This window comes from Perissodus microlepis, chromosome 1 (assembly GCF_051167445.1).
Source record: "Perissodus microlepis isolate ML-2025 ecotype Zambia chromosome 1, ASM5116744v1, whole genome shotgun sequence".
Taxonomy (NCBI): Eukaryota; Metazoa; Chordata; class Actinopteri; order Cichliformes; family Cichlidae; genus Perissodus; species Perissodus microlepis.
The window spans coordinates 33,059,653-33,070,497 of NC_140461.1; the positions used below are offsets into that span (position 1 = coordinate 33,059,653).

Genomic DNA, 10,845 nt, shown 5'->3' on the forward strand with positions numbered 1-10,845 from the left:
GGAGGTTAAATGCCTACACAAATGCTACAGTGGATGGGGTGGGACGCCATAAAGATACATCTAATTAACACATGTGAACATGTAATAATTAATATGTACCTGTATGCTGCAGGTGGGCATTTATGTTTGATGTAAAAAGATTTGTTTCAGCTAGAAATTGAAAAATAAAATGACTAATACAAATTATGACAATATTAGCAAACTGCTAAAAGAAAAATCTAATTTTCCTTTCAGAAAAAAAAGCTTTGAGCTTATTTCAAACAATGGATCTCTAGTACATTGATCATGTCACAGTGCCAGTTGTGATTTCCTCAGCCCTGCAGGCAAAAAGCATCCAGCAATATGGACAAATACAGGGTGGAAATCTGTTTTATTATAAAGGTGGCCACTGTGGCAAAAGTGAAGAGTCCTCCACTTTCTTTTGTCTAAAGCTTCCGACTATAACAACTGAAATCCTCTCCAAATTTAAACTGTTGACTCATTGATGGAGGTGGGGGTAATCTTAGGGTGCCTGTGGAGTGTTTGTGTGTCTGGAGAAGATTGGCTGGAGGAACTCGAGGAACCTCCGGTTGGGGCTACAAATGAAAACTAGCCCCCCCCCCCCCCAAATCCCTCCTTATCACTTGGAAAATTCCTGGTGTGTAAAATTGAATTCATGTGCTATTTCCCAGGACGAAGAATACACCGAGGATTGGAGAATACATAACATGGAAAAGCTGGAAGAGCCCCACCTAAACACATTGCTCAATCCCTTTCTTGTACACGCATGCAGACAGACACGCAAGCACACACTGCAAACACAAGATAACGGGGTCTCTGTCTTTCTAGAACAGGGGTGCCAAACTCAAATACACAGTGGGCCAAATTCAAAACTGGAACAAAGTCGCGGGCTAACATTAATTAATATTTATTGAAATATATTTATTCCTCCAGATATAAGAATGAATCTTTTCTTATGGACTCAAACACGTTTTGCTGAAAAACTGAATATGGAACAAGCAAAGCTTAATACTAAACAATATATATATTAGCTGTATAATACCAGTAGGCCAGCTCTAATAGTAATTTGGTATGGCTTCGCGGGCCAAATGTAATTAGGCTGCGGGCCAAATTTGGCCCGCGGGCCAGAGTTTGACACCTATGTTCTAGAACAAAGACTTTAATGGACTCACATTAAGGCCACAAGCCAAAGAAGGACTCCCTTCGAGTATTATAAGATGAACTTCTGCTGTTGCATGTGTTCACACTGCAGCAGAGACAATGGAAATGAATGAAACAGACATTTGGTTTTATATCAAAAATCTCACCTTCTTATTTCCATCTATTCCAGTCACAACATGAGCACAAAGCTATCCAAACAGGTGCTGCACATGAACTTAATCTAATAATCTCAAAAGAAATTATATCCACTGACAAGAAGCCTTCAAGAATAACTGTCCATTGATCAGAAGCAATAAACAGTGAAGAAGTCTTCATGTCTAAAAAGGGTTAACTTTTAAATAAGCTCTCCCCCCAGTATGACAAACACTGCTTCTCAGCTTTAATTATAACCTCATTATTCACTGAAATAACACTGAAGACAAAAGAGTCCTTAATGTACATAGACTGCTCCTAATTCACAGCCACCTGCTAAAATGATTACCAGTTTTTTTCTCGTGTGAACACACAACGGTCATAGCAAAGAAGAAATCCCATCACCGCAGGAGCGAGCTGAAGCACCTGTTCATCAGCCGAGCACCTCCCCTGAAGCAGACCGAGCCAGATCCTGCCCACTGACCCCCAGACAGGGATTACAATGTTGTGCAGGTCAGGACAGCAAGACCATCACACACCCTGCTGGTTGTGTTCCTGACACAACCAGCTCTTCTTCTGTCCGAGCTGTCACACATAGCACAAAAAATGAACTCTAATGAAAATTTAGAAAAATTGACATATTGTTGATTTGTGTGTTTCAAGTATAGCTTTACACTCTCGCTGATTACTGTTTAAAAAAAAAAAGTTAATCATCAGTTTTTCAGAATGTTTTCTTTCAAGCAGGGGAGAAAATTAATGGAGGCCTAAGGAAAAAGTACCATCTTAAATGAAAAGAACTGTTCATGCAAATAAAACTGGGGGGAGAGATTTGTAATTTTATGTGCACACTTGTATTTCATTTGATTAATTCATCTTTTATTTCGTTAGAGGAAATTACGTTGTAGTTTCCACATATTGATTCCACAGTACGACTGCTGTGTTTGACTCCAGGCAACAAAGTGCTTTCTCCATGAGTCAAGTTCAAGGAAAACTGTGCATGTGCTTTGATGTGGCAAGAGATGATTTTCAAACCATTTATGTTTAATTAAATTAATTATTTATGTCATTCAAAATTGATTAACGCCAAAAAAATGGACACCGTGTTAAGCAGTATTATTGTGGTTGGTCTGAAGAAGGTTTTTTTCCAGGGTCATGAAGGATGTCCTTCCTGACTGGAAGCTGAGTGGGCATGTGGTATTCGAGGGGTCTGACTTTTAAGAGGCCTGCACAGCCAATCATGATATCCCATAACCAAAGACCAGTCCATCCCACTAGCCGCTGCCACCTGTCCTTCACCCTCCCTCAGGGTGCATGGAGAGGGTGATGGCCAGATGGCTCTTGAGGGCCAAGCAGCCTCCTTAGTGCAGCATCCTCCCAACCCCCAGCCTCAGAGCTCCATGCCTGGTCCCAGCTCCACCCTCTGACCCCCTCCTCCCCCATCCTCTCCCATCCACAGTCCAAACCCCTGAGCCCCAGTGCTCGTCAGTGCTGCATGACTGGGCAAACACAGTCCTTCACTAAAATAAATCCCCGTCTCTCCTCCGCAGCTGCCTGGTTTGCAAGACACGTTTAGTCGGTGGCTAAGAGAGCCCTCATCTCTATTGGCAAACACTGTTCATGACATTAAGACATTCACTATCACAAAGTGCCAGATCCTGCTCTTTCTTTACAGCTTAAATACAAATATTTAAAAGAAAAACTGTTTGTTTCAGCTAGCTGCTAAGTTTAAATAAGGTAATGAGCACTACAAGCCATGGTGATCACTAAAGATAGTGATCACTTATCTAAGTGCTACAGTCGGAGGGCAGCTAGCAAGGAGCAACTGTTATAGTCAGATAATGCCTACAATAGGATCTAAACAATCTCACAAGGCTGCTCATTTGTCATCGTGCTATCCTATCTCTCTGATATTACATTCAATTAGTTTCAGATACCAGCAGAGCAGGGCGCTTGGCATGAACAATCAATCAAACCCTGTCAATGACAAATTGTCACTCCTCTATTGCTCTCCATATCTAGGCAACAGGCCAACATAACAGTGGAGAGATGATTCAGGACCAAATCTAATGGATGTCTCCACTTGGGGTCATATTACTGCAATGGTTCTTTTTGAGAGAAAAACTGAAGTCTCGTTATTCAAATCTGTTTGATGCCAGCAACAAATGATCATTTTTAGTGGTTTTAAAAGAAAAAAAAAGATTTAAAAAAAGCACCTTATAGAGCAAACTGCAGAGATGTGTCTATAAATGCTTATTTAAGAGACAGGCCCAACTGTAGAAATCTGAGTGGTAGCACAGATGTTGTAGTCCCAATGAACAGGTTGGCAGATTAGGGAGGGTACGGCTACAGTGACCTTGGGCATATGTCTACCTAAACATCCAGGGTTGGAGAAGCCATTGTAGAAAAAACTGCTAATTGTTTATTTATTCTTTTCATGGTGCTTTGGTAATCTTCAGGACAAAACTAAAACAGTCACAATGAAACATAACTATTTTAGTTCATCTGGACATAGAGTTTTCAGTGGGAGAAATGTTTCGTCACCCATCCAAGTGACTTCTTCAGTCTCAGCTGACTTATAAACGATCAAGGAACTGACCTCCCAGCCCATTGTTCATTCAGTAGGCTAGTGTCAGTCATTGTGAAAATGTACTGTTTATAAGGTTGGGGAAACCTGCAGTCAGCTGAGACTGAAGACGTCACTTGGATGAGTGCTGAAACGTTTTTCCCACTGAAAACAGAATCAACCTTTTGGGATTTGCTTACCTGGATGATTGAGCATGCATCAAGAACTCTTTCAGCTCCAAGTATTATCAAAAAAGTAGGCTTTCCCATCTCATATTTTCTTCATTCATTTTGTGGGCTGAGCATGTACTACGGATGAATCTACTTCGAAACTATTTTTACTGCCCAGAGTCACACAGAGAATACCTCAGTTTATTTAATAAAACCTTCAACTGATATCAACTGCATATCTAACCTGCTTTAGGCATGCTTACTGTAGTAGCTAAAGAAAAGTGTCAATGAGCTACTATTCTTCACCATCTGCCACTGTGAAGATGGATGGATGGATTGATAGATGTTCACCCAGCTTACTGGGATTAAAAAAAATTAACTGAAACCAAGTCTGATATACTAGTGGTATTAAATAAGAGTGCAACTATCCACCATAACAATAATAGTTAGGTCTTTATTTATGCATGTGTCATGGTATGCTGCTTCCATAAACAGCTGAAGCTAAACAAAACACTGTCAGCTTAACTACTATAGGGTCAGTATCCTATCAACAAGTCTCATCGAACCGTTTTAAAGCTGGAATCACTGGAGGCTGTCATCTGTGGAAAGGAAACTCGAAACGTTGCTAAACAGGCCTCTCCCACTGTGTATAAACTGTGTCCTGAGATTGCAGATTAAGTCCACCCTATGAAGAACATAAACAAAAGCCATGTAGCGTTTCCCACTCCTCTGTGACTCTTAGCTAATTATGAGGCTGTTAGAGAATAACTGCAGCAGATCAACACGCGCATCCACTGTAAACACCTCATTATCCTACAGAACCCCACCCAACCGTATCAAACACTCTTTAATGAGCAGTCAGAATAGCTGGTGAAAATAAATACATAATTTCCAGCGGCTCTGATTGAGCAATTAGTGTCAGAATCCTTTTCATTCTCACGTAGCTGAATCAATGAGAGATTCCATTACACAATTCTCTCTGTCACCTTCTGAATGCCCTTCATCATCTCTCGGACTTGCTAGTGAGAGGGCGGAGGTTAAGATCTAATGTCAAACCAGTAATGAAATCTTGCCCACTTTTTCAATTAGTGTCTTTTTGACTGTCGGCTTGAGGCTGGTGCATTTTCTCAGCATAATGAATCCTGATTTGCGTTCTGTCTCTGTGGATAATAGAAATGTTGGAAGCGCTGCTTTTTCACCAAACATGTAGACAGCTTTAAAGCATGGCTAAGAAAAACAGATTAAAGTCAACCCTGCCTGAACCTTTACCATATGTTTGACATTTGTGTTGTAAATGTGTAATGTCTCAAAAATCAAGTGTGAGGTCAGGATATAAATTAGCCAGCAGTTCAATAACAGAGAATTCAGTGTTTCATTAGCACTCTCTCAGGAGTGAGGCTGTATGGGAGGCTGGGATATCCCACCTACCAGCAGACGCAACAGAATTGTTCATTAAAGATCAACTTCTTCTCTTTTGTTGCTCTTCAATAAATTAAGCATGCCTGTCTAGACCTCTAGTTCACAATCATTGAAATCTCTACAACCCAATTTCACGCTGGCTCCCACAACTCTGTGTTACAGAGCAGAAACAATGCATGAATATGTGCTGCAAAGTGTTGTTGTCAGAGGAAACCCAACTTTTATCAAAAATGTGGGGCAACATTTTCAGAGTTACACATTACATTCTCATGGTTATAAAATTACCTATATCTGTGTTAGAGGCAGCTTTTGACTCCCAAAAGATGTTATGTTAATTACAGTTTTAGCCGAGACCTAATGGAGAGGTTGTTGTCTGTCCAAGGATCATCAGATAAAACTTTTAATGTGACTTAATTTTATGGCAGTTTTTACTGAGTGTTGAACTTTCCGCTTCCACTTGTAGATTCTTCAGTGTTGTTAAAGCTTTAAGGATGAAACTCGTCACTACTTCAACAACAGTGGCACAGCACTGACTTCCTGTTCTTCAATATCCTTCAGTGGTATCCCAGAAAAGGAGAAATTCATTTCTATCCAGTAAAACTTGTAAGAACTAATTAACCTAATGGCTTTTGCAAAAATGCTGCTAAGTAACAGTACAATTGCAATCCTTTCTTGCAGTTGGACAATTCCTAAGACTAAAGCTCTAACCTCAAGGAGTTCATGTTCAGTGAATAGCAAGTGGCTACATAAGGACAGGTTTCTGATAGTAACAAAAAACAGTGTTTCTACTTAATAAAACATCATTGCAATACAATAAAATACATCCATGATTCTCTAGTACTTCCCGTGTACGTCCATGATTGCTACTCAGTGAACATTAATATATGAAGCAGGGGACATGTGACATAGTACATCTACAAAGAGAACAAAATCCAATTACCTCCTACTGGGGAGAGTATCACATATAGGATCTTGAACCCACACAGCCTAGGTAATTGCCAGGGGACATTGAATCTCTGCATGAAAGCCTGAGGTAATTCTCTCACAATGGGTAGCTGTGTGTCAACGTTACTACATCAGTGCTTTCAATTTATGTATGTTGCTTGATGTCCATTAAGAGGGAAGGTGAATATTGGCCCAGTGTAGCGCAACCTTTCTCTTTAGGGACGGCCAAGCGTCTGGCCTGCTCTGTTTTCCTACTGATGATGCCGTCACATTTGCAGCTGGCTTCTAATGAACTAGACGTGTCGCTGCTGAGAACTCACTGAGCATGCAAAGGGCAACAAAAAAAAAATCCCTTTATGAATGATATCAGGGTTAGTTACCATAGCAGCAATGAAGCAGATGGAAAAATCCAGATAAGATTTTTTATACACCCCCCCCCCTACTGCCTGGACATCTTCCTCTTCTTTTTATACTGCTTTGTATCAGAGATGTAATGAGGAGAGGTAACCTCTAAGGGGCAAGACTTTTTATAACCTTATTTTTGGGGCAAAGTCAGCAACAACTTTTTAGGTTTTATGACTGCTGCATTGATATATACAGTTTCTCTGTCCTGAGGATTATTGAGTTAAATCAATTTGTTATATTTACAGGGTATGTCAATATAAAGTTATATACTTACAATGTTTACAAGTGCTTAATGTGTGCCCCTCTGGACACACGGCGTATTTCAATACAATTGCCAAACTCGTCATATACTTTTGCGAGCTTGTCTGGAGTCAATGCAGCCACTGCTGTTGTTATGCTACCTGCGAATCCCCTCTCTCTAAGTACATGTTTCATGTGATACACCTTGCTTCCATAAGGACCTTGCACTGCTCGCCTGATTTGTGAAAAAATGGCAGTGAATGGCCAAAGACAGCGGACGCACAGCGGTCTAGAAGCTCCCTCTCAGACCCCTTTAATCACAATATGCAGAAAGGTTCTTATGGATTTTTGGCTTCAAGGTCCTCGTGTTGCTCGGTGTGTCACTTAGCATCCAGCAAGATACTCGGTAGCCTGGGAAACTGGAAAACAGCAGCTGGGACTTTGGTTGGATCAATTAATATTCATGTTCTACATATTCCCATGTGTCTAATTTAACACACCTGATCAAATCAATAATTTATGGGATGACAAGAGGACATGGGATAAACAGGAAAGGAAACGGACCTCCTTCTTAAATCTAAACCCTGGTGCACCTATGGCAGGAATCTGACAGATCTGTACATAATTTGAAATCAAAACCTCGACAGCTGTCCATTTCTCAGCTGCTCTGGATGGTTGCTGCAATATGCTGGAACACAGACACAATCCCCAACCCAGAGAATTTGGGGAGCCCCTGTCTCATCTCTTAGCTATAAACACATTGCAAACGGTGTGCTGAGCGTGAGATAAATACTCTGAACCATAAGTCAGTCGAGTCCCTGCCCATTGCAGCAGAGCAGGAGAAATTCACTCTGCCTCCCATCCTTAAATGAAGACTAATGCACTCTAAATCAGACATCTATTTAGGTCTGTCACCTGGTGCCTGTTCCAATCTGTCAGACCCGTGCAGTGTCCCAGGCAAATGAGAATATCAGCTCATCTCTATCTCCAAACAAAAGGAGGGTTTTTTTTATGTCCTACAGAGGACAATGTAATCATTCATCTAAAAATCAAACCCTTACCAGCTTACAACAGCGCTACATCAACATCATGCAGAAAATGCGGAGCGAAGCTGAAACAGGGAAAATTGAGTCGTGGTATTAAGTGCTCTATCAATCTCAGCGCAGCAGACTGCTGAAGTAACTCACAACCACAAACCAAGGAAGAGGCCTCAAAGAGGAACCCACAGACTCCTTGACGCTTTCACTGATTGTTAGCTTTCAATCAATCACGCTTTGCTTCCCTTGCCTCCACAGTTTGTTTCCTCAAGAGGGTCAGGCAGACCTCTGAATCTCCTTCATGACAGAATGAATACTTTTTTTTGCTCATGCATTGAACCAAACATTTTAAAGGAGATAGCAACAGGTTTGTTTCCCTCATTGACGTCTCATGCATCACCCTGCCAAAAGTCAACTGTTAAAGCATGGCTTCACTGTAAGCTTGCGTACCCTCACACAGCCTTGTTGTACAGTAAAGCCAACAGAATCCCACACAAGTAGATACACACTCACCCTTTTCTGGTCCTCCAATCCATGCAGCACAGGCTTCCTCCTCTGGTGCTGTTTTGGGCTAGCCTCTGCTCCTGCCTCCATCTTTCCATAAGTAACTGAGTACTCACTCGGGCTCTCCCACAGCTAAATATCCCACCTTTTTAACACGGAACGAAGGGAAATACCTGCTCAGAGTATTTCAGTCCCCTTCCCACTTAATTTCCACTTATGGTTCATGAATGTCTCTTTAAAGAAAAAAAAGAACAATTGTCCTTCTTATCAGCTTTGCTTCATTATAAAGATGACACCGAGTCTCTGAGGGGATCCAACCTCGGCCACATGCTCCGTCTCAGTCATATTGTTTCTTGATGGCTTCTCTTTGAGGTTCCAGATCCCAAGGGGCTGACCTGAAGTGAGCATCAGGGCTGAGATGGGGAACTGGAAACAACCAGGAGGAACCCCTCTCCTAAAAACATCACAGCAGCAAGAGACCTTTGCTCTTGAAGAAGGCTGTGATCCTCGTGGTCTTCTCTGCTGCTATTATAAAAAACCACAAAAATGTCGGCAGATTTCAGTTTCTTTGCAGCAAAAGGAGTCCACCCCCAAAAAAAGAACATCCAGAAAAATCTGATGTGGAGGAGCTGGTGTCACTCACAGCTCCGCGGTCACGTGTGGCACCTTGCAGTAAACAAGAGAAGAAGAAAACGGAGAAGACCGTGGTGACAAACTCATATTTCAGCATATTTACACACACGACCAAATTGCAGCCATGCATGGGCTAACGTATGATAACGACTAAATGATTTCGGAATCATTTAGTTTCCTGCTGACTGCTCAGCGATCACACGCTACAACCTATAATCTGAGTACGTTTCACGGTGCACAAACTAATTAAAAAGCCCACACCTGCAGCAGGTGTGGGCTTTTTAACCCTAAGAAAAGAAAAGAAAAGAAAAAACTTAATAAAACACAATTTGGCAACTTTCTAACGGTCTTTTAAACATGCTGTATACTTTCTGGACTTCTCTACACACAAAGCTGCTAACGCTACACTTTGACAACAGATACACGTTAACTCGAGAGTTAAAACAAACTGAACAAATTGCTTGCGAAGGTTTGAGCTACTGCAGCATCCCTGCAGGATAATCTGGGAGAGCTCACAGGCTGCCTGACACACCGGCTGCTGCTCTGAGCTCTCTGGAAACTGGTAGCAGTTGGCTGCTTTAAATAAACGAGGAGAAGAAATTCAATGAAAGAACTGAATTTGGTGTAAGATATGGAGCTCACCCCGCTCTCCTCTGTTTTCTTTGCCTTCCCCATGGAGGTACCTGTCTCGTGCGCAGCGCTGTCCGCTCCTCTGGCTGAAAGCGGAGCAGCCCGCTGCCTCATTCACGTGCCGTCGGAAATGTTAGTACTTGCGTGGGATGGATAGCAAAATGTCCGTGAAGGTTCTCAGTCATCCTGGACATCTAAGGAACTCAGAACCGAAGAAGCTTCTCGGATGAGAGGTGAAACGTCTTCAAGCAACTTAAAGAAGTCCAGACGCTTTTCTTTCCAAGCTCTTTAGACTAGCAAAATTGCTAGAATACTCGAAAATTAGATCTCCTCGTAGGCTATATTATTTGCAACCAAAATAGTTTTGTCTTAAAATGAGAGCTCATAATGCGTTCACAATGATAAAAATGACTTTTAAGTGCCTCTGTATTAGAGTTAGCCTCTGTTTTACACATTCATGTCTGTGATGTAAAACTTACATATTATTATTATTATTATTATTATTATTATTATTATCACCATAGGCCCGCAGTTTTGAGGATGGCATTTTAAGTCTGTCGTTACAGATGCTGCGATACTTAGCGATCAAACAGTTAGGTTTTCTTTTCTTTTTTTTTTTCTTTTTCTTTTTTTTTTAGTCAAAACGGTTCTTTTACTGTGTTTAACTAGCGGACATGGATGCCATCATTTACGACGAGCACCTGAAGGCAGCATTAAGGTCCCGCTCGCTCTCTCAGCCTTGGCATTACGTCACGCGGTGGTTCAAGCTCCGATGTTTTCTCTCAACATCCTTGAGGGCGGCCGTAGGTTTCCATGGTTACTCTCGGTAGGTAGTGCTTGGTTGCCACCTAATGGGGAATTAGAGACATGCAAGCGCTAATAACTGGTAATTGTACTTTTTAGTCTACATTCCTAGGTGAACTTATTAGAAAGTCAGACTTTATTGATCCACACTGGAAAATTCAGATACCAGTCATTAAATTTAGACTCACTTTTATTAGTTGGA

General features: G+C 41.5%; 1 protein-coding gene across 1 annotated transcript in view; it reads right to left on the reverse strand.

Annotated features, from left to right (window-relative positions):
* Nucleotides 1-9,965, reverse strand: part of nav2a (neuron navigator 2a) — a 218,705-nt gene extending 208,740 nt beyond the window's left edge. The window contains exons 1-2 of the mRNA XM_084953283.1: nt 9,852-9,965; nt 8,586-9,242 (exon numbers count right to left, since the gene is read on the reverse strand). Coding sequence (XP_084809409.1) covers nt 8,586-8,666 — 81 coding nt within the window. The 5' untranslated portion in view covers nt 8,667-9,242; nt 9,852-9,965. The remainder of the gene's footprint in view (nt 1-8,585; nt 9,243-9,851) is intronic.
* Between the last annotated feature and the right edge of the window lie 880 nt (nt 9,966-10,845).